The 22,757-nt window shown below is 38.9% G+C and overlaps 1 protein-coding gene across 1 annotated transcript; it reads right to left on the bottom strand.

Moving 5' to 3' along the window:
• Positions 1-220: 220 nt before the first annotated feature.
• Positions 221-4,481, bottom strand: LOC126705424 (uncharacterized). Its single transcript, XM_050404428.1, has 2 exons — positions 3,442-4,481; positions 221-1,289 (listed from the first exon to the last, which is right to left on the bottom strand). The coding sequence occupies exons 1-2, from the start codon at positions 4,273-4,275 to the stop codon at positions 294-296; spliced, it is 1,830 nt and encodes a 609-aa protein (XP_050260385.1). The 5' UTR covers positions 4,276-4,481; the 3' UTR covers positions 221-293.
• Positions 4,482-22,757: the final 18,276 nt, after the last annotated feature.

Genomic DNA, 22,757 nt, shown 5'->3' with positions numbered 1-22,757 from the left:
CAAAAATTTATCATTTTTTACATAGTTCAATTTGTTAAACCTCTTAAATTATATGATTTTAATATAATTTCTCTTTCTTTTAAGAGCAACATTGAAATGACTCAAAATTTGGGGGGACCAACTTCAATTTTTACATGCTACATTTTTTTAAATGTAAATAATATAAATACTATAAAATAATTTTTTAAAACTTTGGGGGGGCCTTGGCCCCCCCACCCTTGTGTGTGGCTCCGCCACTGATTGAGACTCCAAGAATGCCAGCTGAAGGAAATATAAAAACAATATCTTACGCTCTATTTCTTGGTCCTTTTACCTTTAAGCCTATCCCTGGAAGATTTGGTGCGAGCAAAATGGTTAGTTTGACCACACTGAAAACAAGCTCTTGTAATCAAGGGACATTTATGTGCTGGGTGGCTCCTCTTACAGAAGTGACAAGTGTCTCTAACCCCCTCAGTAGATCCATCACTACTATGTTGTCTACCACTTTGGCCTCCTCTTTGCGCAAATCTCATCCTTTTCGACTCGTGAACCTTATGAGTTTGATCATAATTTTTCTCTACCACCTTAGCTTGTTCAATTAGCTTATTGAAATCCCTTAGCATTGAGGGAATAATTTGTGACCTAATGTCTTTCCTCAACCCCTCGAAAAACCTACGACATTTACTCGCCTCATCTTCTGCAACATGAGGGGCATAATGTACTAGCTCTAAGAATTTCATCTCATATTCTGTAACTGTCTTGCTCCCTTGTATGAGTTTAAGAAATTTTGACTCTAATTGATCTCGAATACTATCAGGAAAGTAATGCTCATAAAATGCCTTTGAGAATGCCTCCCATGTTACTTGTGTCCCAGCCTCATGCAACAATCTTTGCTCATATGCCCACCAACGGTTAGCCTCTTCTCCCTCTAACATGAATGTAGCAAAAGTCACACGTTGATCACCTATGCAACCAATGGCAATGAAAATATTTTCCATCTTCTTTATCCATTCCTCAGCCTTGAATGGGTTAGTCGTTCGCCTAAACACAGGTGGAATAAGCTCACGGAATTGCTTTAACAAAACTGGGATTTGATCTTTAGGAATAAGAGGAAGGGCGGGGGAGGCTCCACTCTGACTTTGTCGTTGCTCAGTGTTCTGTACCTGTTGCTCAGACAGACAAGCTTGATGCTTCTCTGTCATTGTTTTCAGAGTAGCAAGCATTTGACGAATCTCTTCAAAACTATCATCTTGAATAGTTACATCATGCAATCCAGCCCTCAGTTGTCTAGGTCTTCCCATCATGATCTCCTAAATCACCAAATAACTACTTAGAATCTCAAAGAATATTGAACATTAAGGTAGCACAACGAAAATACAATGCCAAGAAAATATAAATCCAACATATTTAAGGGTGAACTATAAATTTATATCCACAAACCGAGAAGCTGTGAGGGTTTGATTTGCAAAAAATCATCTCTGTCTGCTATTTGATCATGGCATGTCTTCCAGAGAGGAGACAAGGTGAGACCAATTGAGCTTCTTGTTAGAAGATGTTAACATAGATCTAGTGAGACAAATCAGAATTGAGAGAAGTTGCTAGATAAAACAATTATGGTCAAAATTTAACCCAAATCCCAAATCTGATTATCCAAATTCCAGTCTGGCGGCGAGTTCATTGAAGTCAACCTTGGATCATACTTTAGAACAAAAAGAATAGTACATATGAATTCATGGATCTTGATTTGTACTGGGCTGCGACTAAAGACGATTGATGGTTTCCTTGATGCCCTTGAACGAATTTCAAATATTGCTACTAGTGCTTGTTGGGTTATGACTGTATGTGAGGAGTGAATAAAGTGTACAGAGTTGTCATGACATTCAATCATTAGAATTTCTAAGTTGTGATTTGTCACTTATGTTTAATGGATTTAGCCAAATGTAAAGTTTAATTAATCCAACAGTCCTTTAAACTAAAGTAGGTCAAATCATATCTCAAATCAGAAGTATAAATTTGAGAGTTTGGTTACAAGTGCAGAAGATGAATGGCATAAAACCAAAACGTCAGTTTAATTAAAGATCAAAACTGATAGCAAATAGCGGCATGTCTGATTATTCTTCCTAGAATGATAAGTTAACAACATAAAATGGCATAATAACACTCCCCTTTCAGTATGGAATTTGGGACAGTCAGCTGATTTGATACATTCCCAGATATATGCAAATACCAGCTTGTTCAATAACAAAGATAGATGATTTATCTTTCCCTTCTCATTTTACAGGCCAGTTGGGATCGAATCCACATCAAGGGGAGGAGATCCTCTTGGAAATGGTAGACCAAAAGTTGCCTATGGTCATCCACGACAATTTGTCTGCGTCTTCTCTATTCACACCATTAATGTGACTGGAGAGAGCATTACTTAGAGCATTCGCACTGGCACTCGGATATGCCAAATGTAAGCTCTAATTTCCAATTCAGTCCAAAAGCAACCCACAGTCGGACTTGTAAACGTGGGATATGACAAATTTTTTTGGCATAATGCTACAGTACCATCGCAAATATAGGATGTAACTGTAGCAACTTTTCTATATCACAAATTATTATTTTAATGGTACTTTTCTATATCACAAATTATTATTTTAATGGTACTGTAGCTTCTTTTGTAAAATATATGATGGTATTGTGGTAATATTATATTATTTTAATGTGTAAATATATTATTTTAATGAGTAGAATATGAAAATAAAAATTGGAGTGTTAGGTATATTGTAAAATGGTATGGGATAATTGATAAAATATCTTTTTGAAATGGTAAAATAGAATAGTCTGAAAATATCGGATGTGAATGCTTTTACAGAGTATTGAATAATTTTAGTCATAATCTGAAAAGTTACTGCGATAAGCACAACTCTTGTAATCTCACCTGATAGGGATAGAGTCTTAAACAGGTAATGTGAATGTTGTGAGAGTTGGAAGTTTAGAGTTCTATGTTCTCTTGCATAAAAGACAGCAACCTAATTCTTCTTTTGTGAGTGCGTGCTAAATCTTTCTTTACTTTTATGTCTATAATTAATAAAGTCTACACTCTTTTCTTGCGAGTGTTTACTAGTAGTTTTTCCATGGTACCCCTTTCAAGGCTTTGTTAAGTGAACAGAGCATAAGAGCCTACAGGAAAGACCAAAAAGGGAGGGGGAAGAGTGTAATCCCAACTCACTAGGCTAGGTCTATTAACAACAAACATGTATAAAAGCCGTTATCATAAAGAAACCCTTTTATGGTCTCAATACGTATCTGATAATTCATTAATACGTATTACCAAAGTGCATATTGTGAAATTCAAATTGTAAATCATGTAGTCGAAAATTCTGCCATCAAGCAAACCAATTTGAAACTCATCCTCCATAATTAGTACTAATCTCTTCACACCCACTATGCACATGTTCATTAAAGCAGAAAACTAACCTTGTTGATTAAATCCGTGCTCTGGAAAATCAGCTCTGTAGAGCCAAATTCCACAATGCCGTTTGCTGAGGGTATCCATACCATTGTTTGTAACCCGGAGACCTGCCCCATTCGTGCCCGGTTACACGAGGAGCTCCCTAGACGCTCCAACCCGGCCACCCAGACCAATCTTGAAGTGACAAAAGCTTGGCCTGGGTGGCCACTGCCATTCAAGAAGCACTGCATCTTCGACTTCAAAAAGAACCACTCAGTATTGCTGACATCTTTTTCATCAACATTAGATCCTGTGATCACTGAATTGAGCTCATTTTCGCCTCTGTGGTACCCATTAGCCCACCGCAACATTGAAGAGCCAGAATGGTCGTAAGATAAACCCCACATAATTGCATAGGTCCAGCTCTGGCGAGCCTCCTCTATAAGCTTTTTGAGTCCAGCTTGAAAATGATAACTATCTTCAGCTTGAATTGACAAAGGAGATCGAGCATTACCACGTTTAAAATTATGATTAACTTCATTGAAATGAAGGTCTTGTAGTTCAGGCAATTGGGTTGAAGTAGACTGGTGTGTTGATTCATTGGTAGAAGAGTCTGACTGCTTTGAATGAGAACCAGAGGAACTGTTTGTTGACTCGGTTGGTGGGAAGATTAAAGGTATGGAATGAAAGCATTGTGGGAGTCTTTCATTGGATTCTGAACTCTCAGTAGACTTGTATGGTTGGAAGATTGATGATATAGAATGAGAGGACTGTGGAAGAGTCTCACTAGATGCTGATCCACCAGACCCAGAATTGTCTGGTGGGAAGATTAATGGAATGGAATGAGCAGAATGTGACATTCTTATTTGATCTTCACAAATTGGGCTATCTATGGGGTTGAGACACTTAAAGATACAAACAACCAAACACTTTCTTTCAAATGATTAGTTCACGAATATGCTTCCAACATACAAGGTTTTTCAGACCAATTTTTGGATATAACAATGGTAGAAAAGATAGATGGAACTCAAGTAAGAGGGACTAGTGTTAAGAGTTTTGAGTCACATGCGGATGGAATTTAGCGTAACAGTCAATTGGTCACATCTCTTCACGCGGGGAAATCAATAGGTCCATCTTTCTTGGGGCCACTCAGTGGGGTCCACACCACTAAAAGGATGGAGGAGTCCACGGGATATATTTTAATATAGTAATATACCTAATAATTTCTCCACCTCTGTGACGTGATATTGTTCCCTGTAATTTTATTTTCTTTTTTTGGGTCAACAAGTTCATTGAAGATGAAAGGAAAGGAAACTTAATGAATCCACAATAGATTTATTAAATGACGAATCTCATGAGTCATGAATGTTCATCCAAAACAAAAAAAAAAAAAAAATTCCAGTCTACTTTTAATAAAAATAATAATGTTCTTCCATGGAGGCCGAACCTATAGGCCATTTAGGCCACCATCAAAGGTCCCAGGGCCCCAATAGTATTAATATAGTATATTATGTTGCTTTCTCATTTGAAAAAATAATAATAACAATTAAGACCTGCCCAAAAAGATTTAAGGTCCGCCCAAATTATTTAAGACTTTTTAATTAAGATAGAGAAGAAACAAGTTACTTTTAACCGTTCTCTCAAAGTAAAAAAGTTGAAATGACATGAAGTCTAATCAAATCATCAAATTTTTAACTTTCTTAGAAAAAAAAAAAGGAAAAAAAAAAGTCACCAAATCTAACTATCCCCTGTATTAAACCTTTGTAGCACTAGTTCATTAAGAAAACCCACATTTATTACTTGAGAGAGAGAGAGAGAGAGAGAGAGAGAGAGAGAGAGAGAGAGAGAGAGAGAGAGAGAGAGAGAGAGAGAGAGAGAGAGAGAGAGAGAGAGAGAGAGAGAGAGAGAGAGAGAGAGAGTAATGATTATCTAATGATTATCTCAGTATATAAATAACAAAAGGCAAAAAAAAAAGATTATAAAAAAAAGCCAGAAAAAAGATTAAATAGACAAGTAACAAAAGGGAGAAAAAAGAAAAAGAAAAAAACACTCACTCTCTCCATCTGGATTATATAAAAAAAAAAAAAAAAAAAAACTCTTTTTAGTTGGCAAACTCATCAGTTGGTGTAGGCAATAGGCTTGGAGTGTTTCACTCCTCTCCTTTGATTCTCAAATTTTCATTTCAAGTTCAATTTTTTTTTTTTTTTTTCTCTTCTCTTTGCCTCTTTGGTCTTCTTTACTTTTCTTCATGTAATCATGTTTGCTTACTACTAGGTTTCCTATTCCCCTTTTTGGCTTCTCTTTTGTTGTAAACTTTTTACTCTTGATTTGTCTTTACTCTTGAATCTTGATTGTCTTTAATATTTTCTAGAAGACTATGGAATGGAACCCACTTAGAGAATCCGCAACAATGGGTGTAAAAATGTGTATAATACATAAAGTGCCAAAATTTACAAAATTTTCCTAAAAAAACTACCCATATTAGTGGGTGTAAAAATGTGTATATTTACACACTTGCTATAGTAACCGTGTAAATACACACGGTTACTGTAACTGTGTATAACAATATTTTTTTTCTCTCACCATTCATATTCTCTCTCTTTCCCAATAGACACAACAACCCAACAAAAGAAACATAGCATCCCAACAGACACAACAATCCAACAAAAGAAGAATAAAAAAGAGGAGGGAAACACCTAACCACCAACCCAACACCACCTAACCACCACCACTGCAACCCATTTCAACAGTTGATGATCCATCACAAAATTGACCAAAAATCAACAAAAAATCAAACCAAACCATCAGAAAAGCCAACTCAAAATCAAGCCAAACCCATTGGACTTGGCATCGTTTTTGTCGTCGGATCTGTCTTGATGCTACCGCCGCGGATCTGCCTTGCTGCTACCTGGATCTACTTGCTTCCACCACCAGATCTTTTGTCATGTGTGAGTTTTAGGTTTGATATATGAGAGAGGAAGAGAGGAAAAGAGTACCAGACGTGTTGGTTTGAGACATGAGAGAGGAAGAGAGTTGAGGGAGTCCTAGAGGTAGAGAAGAATTGAGAGAGAGAGAGATGGTTGAGACGAGGTTAAGATGAAAAAGATATTAAAAAGATAGATATTAATAAAATAATAATAATAAATATTATTTAAATATAATAGATTGTAAAATAGATAAATTGATGTGGATGCTTTGGAAAAGTGATAGTGTAAAATTGAAAAAGTAGGTTCTTAGTGTAAAATAGAAAGAAAAATTTGGCCGGACTGATGCAATTGGTTTAAGCATGGATCCTAGTTCTACATGTATTTTACTTCTTCTTTTTTTCTTTTTTTCTTTTTTTTTTTTTTTAAATCAAGTTTAGTGGATATGGATGGATAGTGGGCTGGCCATAGCATTCTTTTGGGAGTAGCTTATTTAGCTTTTTGCTAAAAAAATTTTGCTGAAAGTGTGTTAAACTTAAATTATACTTGTACCTTATAAAATTTTGAAAAAGTGAGTAAAAACAGAAAAAATGAGGTTTAAAAAAACTATAGATAAAAGTTAAAAACTATAAGTTGAACTTATAAGCTAGATACCAAACTCACTCTCTGTAAATCAGGTTTAGTCCTACACGTTTTGCTAAAAAAAAAAAAAAAAAAAAGAGGTTTACTCCAACAGTCCTACACAGCACATGCTAATTCCTAATTTCGCTTGTCATTTAATTTTAATATTTTAATAATTGTTATCTTACTTCTTTTTATTAATAATAGTCAAATAAAAAAGTATTGATAATAAAATTATAAATTTAGAATAATTTACTTTGTATTAATATTAATATTAATATTTATTTATGCAGGTTTAGATCTGTTTGAATTTTGCTTATTGTTAAAAACTGAAAATTTATTACTAAAAATACTGTAACAAAATAATTTTTAAACTATAAATAATGCCCATGGAACCCAAATTTATTTCTTCTTGCTATGTTTTCTGTACTTGTGGATTCGAAAACAATACAAGAGACCTAAAAAAAAAACACAAAATGTCTGCTGCGTTAGCTACGCAAACTCACACTTAAAGTGTAAAGCGGACTGAATGGTTCTAAAAAGGAAAAAAAAAAAGGTTGTGAATACGGAGCAGGCCTCTCATATGTGGTGTGTCTCATACACCACCTGTGGAGTGGAGCTCACAATTTGTGAAAAGCCCACTCCATAGAGTGAGTATAGGAGATAACCATCTCCCAAATAAGGAGTTATTCCAATGTTTTAAAAATCATTTGTACGTTCATGCCTGAATATTTGGTTCCGGTACATAAATTGGTGCACTAAAGCCTCCTATTATGTCTTCGTCAAAATTCCAACTTATACTGGTCATTCTAGTGGAATTCCGAAATTTTCAAACGGAATTTGCATTTAAGACTAAAACTGCTTTTATGGATTTTTTTATAATATTTTTAAGAAAGAAGCTAGCTTTTGTTAGATTTTTTTTTTTTTTTTTTTTAATCCAACTACGCATGAGGTTTTACAAACACTAGTTTCAGACCTGTGATGCACAGAAAAATTTGATAATTTGTTTTCTTGTTAAGTGAAAAATGAAAATAGTAAATGAGACTTATAAGTGTTAGTTCCAAACATTTTTTAAAATGAGGTGATTGTGTTTTTAACAAAGAATATTTGATGCAATAAGTTATCTATATTTGTTACTTGAAACTATTTTAAATTTGTAAGTTTTCTTTTTCTTTTTAAAGAAAATATAATACATTTTATATTCAATTATTATATATATAAGGCAAAATATTTTGTAAATAATGTAATGTGTGATTGTAATTTTTTATAATATTTTTTACAAACGGTTCGTCCTCTATACGTCTTGAATAACTTCTTCTTCTTCTTCTTCTTCTTCTTCTTCTTTTTTTTTTTTTTTTTTTTTTTTTTTTTTTTTTGAGAAGGGTCTTGAATAACTTAAAGAGGAAGTAGATATAAGTAAATCCATCACTTATATTAGAAAAAAAAAATACAACACATTAATAACATAAGAAAAATGTATTTATTAAAAGCCTATCAACATTACACTGAGAATGTGACATAATTTTCAATAAAGTATCTTCTCTTTTTACACAAACATCTCTCCCCAATGTATTACTGAAGTGGATTGAAATGGACCAAAGTAGACCGAAAGGATCAAAATAGACTGAATAGACAGAAGTGGACTAAAATGGACCAGTGTAAACTAAATTGGACCAAAGTGGACGTAAATGGACTGAATAGACTAAAGTGTATCAAAATGGACAGTAATGGACCAAAGTGGACCGAAATGGATCGAACTAGACCGAATAGATCAATATGTAACATTGATGCGGCCAACAGGAGTATAGCAACAAAAAATTATATGCTTTACCTTTTAGATATTATATAGATTTTTATTTAAAAAATAAAATAAAATGACATGAATTATAAATTATGGACTTATATTGGAATTCTAAAATGGTACACCATTAAATACTCTACTACCAAAATATTAGGTCCCGTATACAATTTGAAATGGTCTCTAGAACAAAATTAAAAATTTTGGATTCTTTTGTTTAACCATGAGAGAAAACCCCTTTCAATTCATTTCCACCTAGGAGTATCCACAAATCAAAGAAGACACTGAGCCATAGTGTATAGGGCTTTTATTCTCCAACTTCACTTTTTTTACATTGATTATTTCACATCCACTTTTTTGTGTAAAATATGGACTTTTTAAAATGTGAACATTTTCAAATTTATTATGTATATGTGTGTGAAATAGTAGATATAAACAAGTGTGAAATGATATTTTATCTAGTGTCCTGAACGGTAATAAACAAACAACCAAAATGGTTTCATACTCAAGCTACAAGCCCGGTCGAAAGACCACATGACAAATATCTAGACAAATGTGTAATATACAAAAACACTATAGCCATAATTCAACCTTTTTAGTCGTTGTGAGTCTCCTATATTGGCATTCACACTGTCACACATAATAACATTCGCCTTACCTTCCGTGAAAGAACTTGGAGTAAATGTTGAATCTAGCTTGTTGAAAATTCTTGCGCTAGTTGCTGCTGTACTTAAAACAGGATGATATAATAGGTTAAATATTCCACCTCTTGCCAGCTTCCTCAAGCAAAGGAGAGCTTTTATTTATAGGAGCAGGAAAGTGTAATTGATCATTAGACAGAGAAAACTGGTGCAAGTCATCTCCAACATAAGAACCATTTGGTTCATATTCATTTAAATCAAAGGTTTTGTCTGGAAATGATTGAAAGCCCGGAACATCTTCTTTATTCTAAGAATTTCCAGGCCAATCTTGAGGAAATTGAAGATGCATTGATTCATGCAGCTGTAGGAGAAAGTTGATTATTACCTTTCTTTGGAAATAAAAACCGGGAAATTTTAGCTTTGTCTTGATAACTAATAAGGATAATTCTGAAAGTTTGACAAACTTTCAAGGCAAAGCTAACGAACTTGATAAACCTGACGGCCTTGCTGGTGCACCCGCAAACATCATAAAGCCGATGGATCCACTTCAAGGCCGACAGGTGTGCCTCGAGATCAATGACGCTTGAATGAGACGACCAGAAGGCATGGACGGGCTAAAAAGCTGACGGAAGGAAGCTGAAGGGGATGAGTAAACCTTTGATGGATCTGACGTGGCCTTGCTTGGCCTCCATGCATGAATATATAAGGAAATATCTTATGCTCCACGACTAACCCTAATCAAGGGGATTCCTACAAGGAAAGGATCCCGCAGGATATGCGCATTAATGAAGATCTTCTCCATAAGGAAAAGCCCTCTATGCCAAGGAACAAATGTCAACCCTACCTACTATAAAAATCCCAAAACTCTCACAAATCAAGGTACACATAATTTCTCCCAGCTCTGGCATTCTAGAGTTGTGAAAATTCTCTAACTTGGCCTTTGGAGGGTATTTGGTCAGTACCACACTGGTACTCTCTTAAGGTTTTCTTTTTCTGTGTTATGCAAGTGTTGTCTCGAGCACGTAAGGACTATGTGACTTACTAACAATTTTCGACATCATTAGTTGGCACCTTCTGTGGGAACATGCGACTTGTAAGCCATATTATCGCTTCCCAGACAAAGAATCGCATGGTGCTTACTCACTCGATGGCGACCACCAACAATGGTTAAGGAGACGAACCACGCACCACCACCGCCCTTAAGAGACAGGTTCAAACCCTCGCCACTGCTATAGAGCGCTTGACCAAGCAAAACCATGATCTAGAAGAACAACTGCGCTAAAAAGACGTGGGGCTTAACACTCAAGAGGAGGACTTAGAAGGCACCAACGTTGAGAGAAAGGACCAAGAACGGTCGGAAGGTAGTAACGCTCCAAGCAGACCAGTGCGACAGGACACGAGCCGTCCATCTATCACAAATACGGATCCATCCCACATAGTCTCAGAGATGCAGATGATGAAGGAACAGATGGACTTTATGATGAACGCCCTTAGAGGATGGGTGTTTAGCAATCTTGATGACCTGGTCCATCGAACTGATTCACCATTCATGACATCTGTCACTTCGTTCCCCCTTCCACCGAAGTTTCGTATGCCATAGTTGGAGACCTACGATGGATCTAAGGATCCACTGGACCACCTGGAGTCTTTCAAGACCCTGATGCACCTGCAAGGAGTGGCGAACGAGATCATGTGCAGAGCCTTCCCCACTATACTGAAAGGACCCTTCTAAGATTTGGTTCAGCAAGTTAACGCCCAACTCCATTAGCACCTTCAAGGAGTTAGGCACCTAATTTGTCTCACACTTTATCGAAGGGCATAGGTATAAGAAGTCCACTGCATGCCTGATGAATATTAAGCAATGGGAGGATGAGACGCTGAGATTTTACATAACCCTTTTCAACAAAGAGGCCTTCTTAATCGATGAAGCTGACAACAAGATACTCGTGGCTACATTCACAAATGGGCTACAGAAGGGTACCTATTTTCTTTATATATGAACAACCCAAAGACCATGTCGGATGTGCTTTATAGGGCTACTAAGTACATGAATGTGGAAGATGCACTACTAGCCAGAGAAGAGAAGCCCAAGAAGAGGGAAAGACAGGAGGATGTACGGTAGGATAAGGGACGGAAGATGGTTAGGACCAGAGAACGGGGAGAGGACAGGCGCTCCAAGCCCCCCACAAGGAAATTCACAAGCTTCACCCTACTGATTGCCCCGATTAACCAAGTCTTGACGCAGATCAAAGACGAAGGAGCCTTGACATTTCCCGGCAAGTTGAAGGGAGATCCCAATAAGAGGTCTAGAGACAAGTACTGCCGCTTCCACCGTGACCACGGTCATGACACAACTGACTGCTACGACTTGAAGCAACAAATAGAAGCTCTTATCAAACAAGGAAAGTTACAAAGGTTCGTCAGCAAGGAAAAAGCGAACCCGCCACAAGAGCAAGTTCGTCGATGGGAGAACGATCGTCCTAGACCACCTATAGGAGATATAAGAATGATTGTAGGAGGCACTGTGACCTCTAATTTGTCTAAAAAGGCCCATAAGACTTACCTCAAGATTGTTCAGAATGTCTAGCTAACATGATTCGTTCCAAAGATAGCACGAATCAACAACCCTATCATCGAATTCTCAAAAGAAGATGCTCGACATCTCCACCACCATATGACAACACACTCGTCGTTAGCATACGGGTAAGAGATTACAACACATCGGGTCCTGGTCGACAACAAGAGCTCTACTAACATCCTCTACTACCCGGCGTTCTAGTAAATGAGGATCTATAAAAAATGGCTAGTCCTGGCCGATGCCCCACTCATTGGGTTCAGAAGAACTAAAGTATACCCCCTTGGTGTAGTCACGCTGCCCGTTACGATTGGTGATTATCCTCAGCAAATCATTAAAGATGTTACATTCCTCGTTGTCGATTGCTCATCCTCCTATAATGCCATCCTTGAACGACCTACCCTCGACTCATGGAAGGCCGTAACTTCGACCTACCTCCTAATGATCAAGTTCCCCATCAAATACGGAGTAGGAGAAGTACGTGGAGATTAAGTGGCTGCACGCGAGTGTTATATAGCAATGTTGAAGATGGACAATCATATGCAGACAATGAACATAGAAGAGTAGCGAATGGCGGCAAAGCCCGTTGAAAGACTTGAAGAAATACTTCTCGACAACTCTAAGCTGGATCGAACAACAAGGATCGGCACCTTTACCAGCCCGATGGTCTGCTAAGCACTCACAACTTTTCTCAAAGAGAGCTAGGATGTATTTGCTTGGAGCTATGAAGACATGCCGGGAATCGACCTTTCGGTCATGGTGCATAGGCTAAATGTGTCGCCTTCCTTTCCACCCGTCCGTCAAAAGAAGCAGGTGTTTGCCTAAGAACGAGATCGAATTATAGTGGAAGAAGTCCGCAAGTTACAAGAGGCAAGCTTTATCAGGGAAGTTTACTACCCCGACTAGTTGGCAAATGTGGTGATGCTCAAGAAAGCCAACGGGAAATGGAGAATGTGTGTGGACTTTACAGACCAGAACAAAGCATGCCTCAAGGATAGCTACCCCCTCCCGCGGGTTGACGTCCTAGGAGAAGACTTTGTTCGTTACCAGCCAGGGCCTTTTCTACTACAAAGTGATGTCGTTCAGCCTTAAGAATGCGGGCGCAACATATTAGAGGCTCATGAACAAGATGTTCGCACATCAGATTGGAAGAAATGTCCAAGTCTACGTCAACGACATGTTGGTAAAAAGCCGAAGGGAGGACGATCATTTGGATGATCTCAAGGAAACCTTCGACACCCTTCGCTCTTACAACATGAAGCTCAACTAGGGTAAGTGTGCTTTCGGGGTGACGGTAGGAAAGTTTCTAGGGTTCATGGTGTCTTAGAGAGGTTTCGAGACCAACCCGGACAAGATCCGAGCCATAATAGAGATGGCACCCCTAAAGAACGTGAAAGAGGTACAAAGCCTCAACGGTAAGGTAGCCATACTGAATAGATTCGTATCAAGGGCGATGGATAAGTGTCTACCTTTCTTCTGTACACTGAAGAAATCTTTTGAGTGGATGACCGAGTGTCAGCAAGAATTCGAGGATTTGAAGGCCTACCTCTCTTCCCTGCTGTTACTGAGTCCCTCAAAACCAGGGGAAGAATTTTTCCTCTACTTAGCTGTATCCCTGGCCGCTATCAGTGCAGCCTTGATTAGAGAAGAAGATAAGGTGCAAAAACCCATATACTATGCCAGTTAGGCACTTCGTGGTGCAGAAGAGAGGTACCCACCGATGGAGAAGCTCGCCTTCGCTTTAGTTACAGCAGCCCGCAAGCTCAAGCCTACTTCCAAGCCCACACGGTGGTCGTCCTAACTAACAAGCCCTTATGACAAGCAATGAGCAATCTTAAAGCCGCCGGACGTATGGCACTATGGGTAATAGAGTTAAGTGAGTTCGACATACAGTACCACCCGCGTACTGCCATTAAGGGGCGGGTGGTCACTGACTTTATTGGAGAGTTCATTAACATGGAAGACTAAGGGGCAGAAGAATATCCTCAGTGGAGTATACACATGGATGAATCGTCCAACAAATAGGCTGAAGAAGCAGGTATTGTACTTCATTCTCTAGAAGGGGACGAGATTGAATGCATGGTCCGTCACGACTTTCCTACAACTAACAATGAAGCAAAGTACGAAACTCTAGTAGCAGGACTAGATCTCACTAAAGTAGCCGGGGCCACGAGTGTGGTTATTCATTGCGACTCACAGGTTGTCACAAACCAAGTGAACGACGACTACAAATGTAAGAGTGAAAGAATGAAGAAGTACCTGGAGCAAGTAAGGAAAAGGGTGGAGGACCTGCAGGCCAAGATTATTTTAATCCCAAGAAGAGAGAATAAGCGAGCCGACCGTCTTGCCAAGGCCGCATCAGCAGAGCACATAATCGTCCCTGGCAAGGTACTTTCCTTTATTCAGTTTTCACCATTGATAGATGTCATCAATGTGCTGGAAATAGGTTCTGAAAGCAACTGGACCACACCTTTAGTCTCCTACTTGAAAGACGGCACACTACTCGATAGTAAGGAGGTCGCAAGAAAACTAAAGGTCCAAGCAGCACGATTCATCCTGATAAAGGACATCTTATACAAAAGAGACTTCTCCTGCCCTTTCCTAAGATGTTTAAGCCCTAAAGAAGCGGACTATGTCATGAGAGAAGTCCATGAAGGGATTTGCGGAAACCACTTGGGGTCGTGATCATTGGTACACAAACTGATTCAAGCAAGATACTACTAGCCTATTATGCAGAAGGATGCCCAGGCATATGTCAAAACTTGTGACAAATGTCAAAGGTTTAGCAACGTCATCAGACAGCTGGCAAAAGAGCTCACTCCAATGATGGCCCTATGGCCTTTCGCTCACTCCAATGGGGACTGGACATCATACGCTCGTTCCCCATAGCAATACGACAGCTGAAGTTCCTTATAGTCAGCATAGACAATTTCACCAAATGGGTCAAAGCTGAAGCTTTAGCTACCATAATAGAGAAGAACGTAAGAAGCTTTGTTTGGAAGAACATTGTTTGTAGGTACGAGGTCCCTAGAGCCTTGGTCTCAAATAATGGGAAATAGTTTGACAACGACTCCTTTAGGGATTTTTGCTCACAATTGGGAATCAAGAACTGTAAGGTTTAATTTAATCAACCATTATATTGGCTTTATTCCATGCCAATTTTCTTGTAATTCAGCATTTAGAAACTCTGTATTTAGGTGGGAATCATGTAAGGGTAGTGTGTGAGAGAGTGTGAAGAAAAGCTCAGAAGTGTGGATTCTGCAAAGACTAGCGATTGGATCTCGCGGCTGGCTCGAGATTGGCAAGTCGCCAAAAGCAGGCACACGTGTGAAGCATGCAAAGGAGTTGAAGAGTCACACCAGCTGTTGCATTACAGGACAAAAGTCTCAGGCTGGCCAGGCAGTTAGCTCGCAACTTGAACTCGTGACTCAGTCCAATCGCGAGGCCAAGTCTTTAGACCACTTTGTTTGGGAAAACTGACCTTTCGCATTCCAAACACACATCAGTATATATACCCCTTATAGCAACGTATTGTAGAGAGCTCTCAGAAAGAATTTTGAGAGAGAAACCCTAGAGAAAAACAAGATTGACTAATCCACAATCTTAATCCTTTAATTCTCCAAATTCCTCTACTCTCACCTTCTCCATTTTTACATCCTTGAGAGGTACATTGGCCAACTCCTTTTCTCACCATACCCATATCTATGAGAAGGTTATTTGGTGCTTGGGAAGCAATTAGAAAAGGACCAATTGATATTGGTTGATGTTATGGGCTATAGCGGAATTCGGTAAGCTAAAGAAGGCAAAGGTTCGACGTAACCTCGTTGGAGCAAAAAACTTGGAGGGCTTAAGTAGACTGGGTAGATTAGGCTTTGAGGGTTTTCTGCTGTTCATGCATCCCAATTTCATTCTTTAGTGGATTATTGACTACTTGGAAGGCGGTGGAAAGGTTTTACGCCAAGGACTTCAGTTTTTTCTTTGATAACACATCGTTGTGTTGTCTTTGTGTTTGCATCTCTCTTCCTTAATCTTTGTCATTTAATTTTTGCTGTGGTTGTGATTTTATTTAGCTTAGATTGTTCTATCAATTCTGTTTTAGCTTTTTATCATATTCTGCACATATATTGTTTGATAATTAGCTTGAATTGGTAACTTCTAATTTGGGGGTCTAAACTTTCAAGGTGTTTTACACACTATTTGAACATTCAAGAACCATTACTCCTCCCCCACCCACCCACAAGCCAACAGACAGGTTGAGGTCATGAACCGATCCTTGCTTAAAATCATCAAGACTCGGCTCAATGCGACAAAAGGTATATGGCCAGAGGAGCTACCAAGCATACTATGGGCATACAGAACAACAGCCAGAACACTTATAGGAGAGACACCGTTTTGATTAGCATACAATAGCGAGACAGTTATCCCAACTAGAGATCCCACCCAAGGAAAACTTGGTCCTAACTGAGAAGGACCTTACAAAATCACTTCATGGCAGAGGAAAGGTACTTACCACCTGGAGATGCTAGACGGACAGAAGCTGTACCATCCATGGAACACCGAGCATCTCAGGAAATACTATCAGTAGATGGCAATAGGAAGAGCGACACTCCTCATTTCTAGTTTATTTCTTTTAGTTAAAATTTTCCTATAGTACTTTCTAATCCCAAAGGGCAATTTTTTTTAATCCTTTTTAAGAACAATTTTATACTTATGGACGCATTTATCATAATAAGAGGAGTTATTCAGTTATGGCCTCCGTATATATTTGTCTATACAAAACTACTTTTGCAAGTCCCTAAGTGGACGAATTCATTACTAAGTCCCTAAGTGGACGAGTTCATTACTAAGTCCTTAGGGGGATGAGTTCATTACGAAGTCCTTAAGAGGATGAGTTCATTACTAAATGGACGAGTACAGAGGATGAGTTTATTATTAAAGTCCACAAGTGAATGAGTTCATCCCATTGGGATGCCTTAAATTTATTCAGGTCCACAAGAGGGCGGATCTATTACAATGTCCACAAGTGGACGAGTTCATCCTATGAGGATGCCTTCATATTCTTTAAGTCTACAAGTGGACAGGTTTATTACATAGTTTACAAGCCGACAGATTCCTCCTAGTTAGTTATCAAGTTCTTTAAAGGACAAATACATCCTAACATAGGCACAAGAATGGAGGAACATATGCATAAAGATCAAACACACACATGCTCAAAAGCGACGGTGTAAAATAATAAAAACATACCATAAACAAAGTAAAGTCTTTACAAACAAGGCCTGAAAGACAGAAGGGCACTAAAGCATTGTCTAAAAGTTGGACGAAATGCATAACAAAATTTTCATTACAAACAAAACAAAGTTAAGCTAAAGGGTCCCTGACGTCTTGAGCTGGAGGGTTCTCGTCACCTTTGGAAGGAGGATCTTGAGTGTCCTGATTGAAAAGATTTTCAACATCTTGAGCCTCGAGTGATGGGATCAAAGGAGTGACAATCTTCTCCACTGCAGGCTGAGCAAGAACGACACCATCATTCTTTGGATCTTGTTCATACTCGATGGAGTTGTCGGTATCCTCAAAGACGATGTCACCAACAGGGGTTGATAGCAGCAGGTCATCCATGGAGACCTTGGATAAATCCAAGTGTGGGTAGACAAACTTGACCTGTTTAAGACAATCCTCAAACCCGTCGCCATAGTAGACGGCGCAAGCGTCAATGAAAGGCTGTGAAGCCTTGAATTTAGTGACACCATCAACCCTTGCTGTCTTTACCTGCCCAAGAAGAGCCGTCAGCTCCCTCTCCAACGCCTCCTTGGCCTATTGCTCCTTTTCCCTCTTGGCACCCTCCTTCTTCATCTTTTCGGTTAACTCTTACACCTCCATATTGAGAGTATGAAGGGCTTCCTTGTACTTCTCTTGCTTATTGGTCAGGGTCTCGTTGTGCTTGCGCAGACAGCTGGTAACCCTTTCCTGAGTGACGCTCCTATCTTCAAGCGCCTTCATATAGACCAATGCCTACAAATAGAAAAACTGTTAGTTACTGAATAGAAAAGAAGAAAAAAGAGAAGAGAAAAGAATGGAAGAGACGTACCCGTGAAAGGTCAAAAAGGCCCGACGCCCCCAACTCCTTCGTCGTCTGCTCGGACAAGGATCCATGTTCGTGTCCTTGATGATGGACTTCATCACCTCAATGGCATGATCCTTATGACTAAGAAAACGACAGACAGATTCCTGAGTGATCGGACCATTCAATGTCATCAAACCTTTGCCAACTTCATAGCTAGGTTTGAGAGGCGAAGACTTCTTTAGCTTATGGTCTGCAAGAACAACCGGTCCTTTCTTAAGTGGACGGTCATCCTTCCCCTTGTTTTTTCTCTTGGACGTCACTTTAGTGACGTACTTGGGAGTTGACGAGGAGGCCCCGTCCTTCTCCTTCTTCTTCTTGCTCGTAGTGGTAGCCCCTACCAAAGCTCTTTGCCTTGCTACCTCCATTTCTATAAAGGACAATGGACGGGCATTGAGTAAAGCTGACGTAAATAAAGACAACAGAAAAAGAAAAAATATATAACTCACGTCGATGGGAATATGTGTTTAGTCTATGTGTTACTAGTGTCAGCTTAGGACCTCCGCGATAAGCGTGCAAATTGTCGAGGGTAATCAGGTCCTGGCACCTTTGCTCGTCCAAAGGGATCTTAGTAACCTGACGGATAAAAGCCTCTTGCTCGTCTGTGATATGTGGACGAACACTAGCTGAAAAATGAGAAAAGTAGACGATGTTAAAAACTTGAAACAAATGAATAAAGAAAAGGGTGGATGTAGACGGTACTAAACCTGAATCCTTGGCGATGCCCAAAGTATTGTCAAAACCATGAGGCATTGTCACCCACTCTTCTTGATGGCACACCCAATCCATCCCTTGGACAAAAAAGTATCTGCCTTTCCAATTTCTATTGGAATCAGGCATGTCTGACACCAACTTAAGCTCCTTCTTCCTTACCGTGAAGTGGTATATCCCCTTGGACGAGATAATGCGTTGGGGTCTATAGCACCAAAAGAACTCGTCAAGAGTTAGCTGGCAGTTCCCACCGCTAAGACAACCCCACAAGATCTTAGCCCCAATGAATATCCTCCAGGCATTGGGAGCAATTTGGCTGATGGACAACCATAAAAAATTGGCCAACTGACGATATAAGGCCGTTAGTGGCAACCTCAACCTTGCCGCAAACATAGCGTCGTACATGCCGATGTCCGTGGTCTTCTTGGAGTAACATTTCTCAAACTTCACTGGGAGATGAATTGGGATGTGGTCAGGGATTTGATAACGGTCTCGTAGATTATTGAAAATATTGGCCATCATCGTTGGCTTAAAGTCATTAACGATCCAAATTTTGAGGAGGATGAAGGGACGAGTATGACCGCCCCTTAGGCTCCTTGAGCTTCCCTCCAAAGAAGCTCCCCCATCATTCTCACCCTCAACTTTGTCATCTTCCACTTCTAACCCCCCCTCATTCTCTCCTTCACCTTTGTCATCCTCATCTCCCTCTCCATCCTCTACTTCATCTCCATCAATGTTTTCCTCCTTATCAACAGGTGATCTAGCATACGGTTTCCTCTCTGACAACCAGGATAAGCCCTTCTCGGGCCTATGACCTGACGAGAATACTTTGTCGTAGCCCGCTCTCTCACGGACTGACAATTGCTTACTTGTTGCTTCACTATGTCCTGACATTTATTCACCTACAAGCGATGGAGGTATTCTAAGAACCTAAAACTGATGGGTCCCTTAACAACTAACTAGAAAAGTGAAGACAAAAGATAAAATGAAATAAAAGGAAAAAGGACTTACAAAGTTAGTAGACGGTTCCTTGAGAAATGACGGCCTCAGCAAGATGATGGCAGCAAAAGCAACGAGATCAATAAGTTGACGGAAGCAAGGTAGTCAGAGATGACGAGTTCTCTCTTAAGATTAGCAAGGTTGAAACAAGAGGAATGAGGGGAGGAGGTGAGATATATATAGGATGAAAAATGCACGGAAGACAAAGCGACACCCTCATCCAGAAATGAGGCCAACTAGCTTGTGCCACGTATTTTGGCATTTAATAATGGCTACTCGAGGAATCATCCATAAATGCCCTTTCCTTTTTCCTTAAAAAAAAAAAAAAAAAAAAAAAAAAAAAAAAAAAAAAAACCTACAAATCACACTTCATAACCCGTCAGCTCTAGCTGATGGAGCTATGGAGTAAGGGGTAGCTAATAAGGGTAATTCTGAAAGTTTGACAAACTTTCAGGGCAAAGCTGACAAACCTGATAAGCTTGACAACCTTGCTGGTGCACCTGCAAACATCATAAAGTTGACGGATCCACTTCAAGGTCGATGGGTGTGCCTCAAGATCAATGACGCTTGAATGAGACGACCAGAAGGCATGGACGGGCTAAAAAGCTGACAGAAGAAAGCTGAAGGGGATGTGTAAACCTTTGATGAATTTGACGTGGCCTTGCTTGGCCTTCATGCATGAATATATAAGGAGACAACTTGTGCTCCACGACTAACCCTAATCAAGGGGATTCCTACAAGGAAAGGATCCCGCAAGATGTGCGCATTAATGAACATCTTACCCATAAGGAAAAACCCTCTATTCCAAGGAACAAATGTCAACCCTACCTACTATAAAAACCCTAAAACCCTCACAAACCAAGGTACTCATAATTTCTCCTAGATTTAGCATTCTAGAATTGTGAAAATTCTTTAACTTGACCTTCGGAGGGTATTTGGTCAGTACCACACTGATACTCTCTTAAGGTCTTCTTTTTCTATGTTGTGCAGGTGTTATCTTAAGCACGTGAGAACCGTGTGACTTGCTGACAATTTTCAGCATCATTAATAACCGGCAAGGTGATGTGGTTGTGAGAAAAAGGAAAATTTCTTAGCACTTGTCTCATTGTTTGCTACATTCATGTAACTCAAATCAGAATCAGAACCCGATCTAACTGAAGGGAAATATGATCGTGTAGTCAAAGGAGGTATAGAATATTTAGGATTGCTCTCATCACTAAATAAACTATCAGAATCAGATCTTGCTGCTGGTAGATTGACTCTATGGAGGGATGAAAATTTGGAACAGTTTTGCTTGGATTTAGAGAGGAAGACACCCAAAGAAGATGAAAAAATTGTAGTTCTTTTTTCGTTTTCGGAACTGTTTGTTTCAGATTTTGTTGGTGGGAAGATTGATGGTATAAAAGAAGAGAAACGCTGATATGTTTCGTTAGAAGCTGAACTACCAGACCGAGAATTGGCTGCTGGGAATAATGAATGCACCGGCGGCGCTGAATGTGGAACTCTTTCTGGACTATGTGGACTACCTGGCGGAGACTTGGCTGGTGGGAATAAGGAGGACATGCAAAGAGAAAAGTGTGGAACTCTTTCTTCACTAGCTAAACTACCTGACTGAGACTTGCTTGGTGGAGCAATTGTTTCCATCAAATATTTGACTGTTTGAATGTTGAAGAGTGTGTTTTATTGAAATTGTGTCACCATGAAGCTCATCAAGTTCTCAGCTTGTTTTCTTGCACCATATGAGAGGAACCATGATAGCCAATTTGTCTTCAAATCTGAAACAAAAAAATGTTAACTTATTATTAGATCAAAGAACTGTGATGAGCAGATGTGCTTTGAATATTAATGTTCTACTTGAGCTTCTTTTGGAAGGATCCTTTGGAAGATGAACTATTTATAATCACAGCTATCAGTCCAAAATGCTTTACAAGCTAGTGACGAGTTGATGACTTGATGACCCTTTAGTTGGACTGGACATTGCTACTGATCCAATAGGAAACTTCCTTAAAATAACATGGTAAGTTAACTTGTATTATTGTTATTATTAGTATTATTTTAACCTTGTACATGAACATATATAATCTTGTCACGCGTTTGTACATTAATTAATTTTGAAGAACTAAAATAATTTCATTAGAATCTATCGTTTAATATTGAATCCTGAGTCATTCTTGACCAGGAATGGAAAGGTTTTAGAAAGAGTATCCAGTAACTTCTCAAACTTTCATTGCTTGTGTTAGGGTTTCGTAGTATAGGGAAGTCCACCAAATTTCGAAGCAACCTCTGTGCAACTTCTAAATTTTGAAGAAAATAGGGTGGAATATGAAGCAACATGTAAGTCAATAAAGAGTTTAGATTTTCCTTGAAGGAATTCTTTCCTTCAAGTTTTGTAACTTTTGTTTAGAAACAATGCACCGAGTTGCTATAAGACTTCATTAAATATTCATACTAAATATATGTAGAGATATTAAATTGCAACATAAAAAAGATATAGTTTAAATAGTGGAAGTTTTTACACCAATTTTTTAAGTTTGATCCTAAAAAAAATGATGTTATAAGTGTAATCGTAGCAGAGTTATGCAAAAAAGAAAAAGAAAAATATAATACATAATCACACAGAGAGTAAAATGATTTATATAGTTAAGCCTTATGCCTACATGCATCTATGGATAGCATTTAGAGCAACCACATCAATGGGTGCATAATAGAAAAAAGTGGTTAAATTTACACAATATTGCTCAAAACTCATCCATATCAATACTTGCATACCTTTGCATATATCCACACTTGCTACAATAACCTTGCATATATACACGGTTACTGTAACTTTGCAAATCATTATTTTATTATATTCTCTCACACACAGTCAGACTCTATCCCTTTTTCTTCTCTCTTCTTTTTCTTCTTCATCTCACACGCTTTCTTTTCATCTGCACAATCGATCGACCATCTGCC

Source organism: Quercus robur, chromosome 11 (assembly GCF_932294415.1).
Source record: "Quercus robur chromosome 11, dhQueRobu3.1, whole genome shotgun sequence".
NCBI classification, from domain to species: domain Eukaryota; kingdom Viridiplantae; phylum Streptophyta; class Magnoliopsida; order Fagales; family Fagaceae; genus Quercus; species Quercus robur.
Note: the sequence above shows the minus strand (reverse complement) of the source record. Positions and strands in the feature narration are given on the sequence as shown.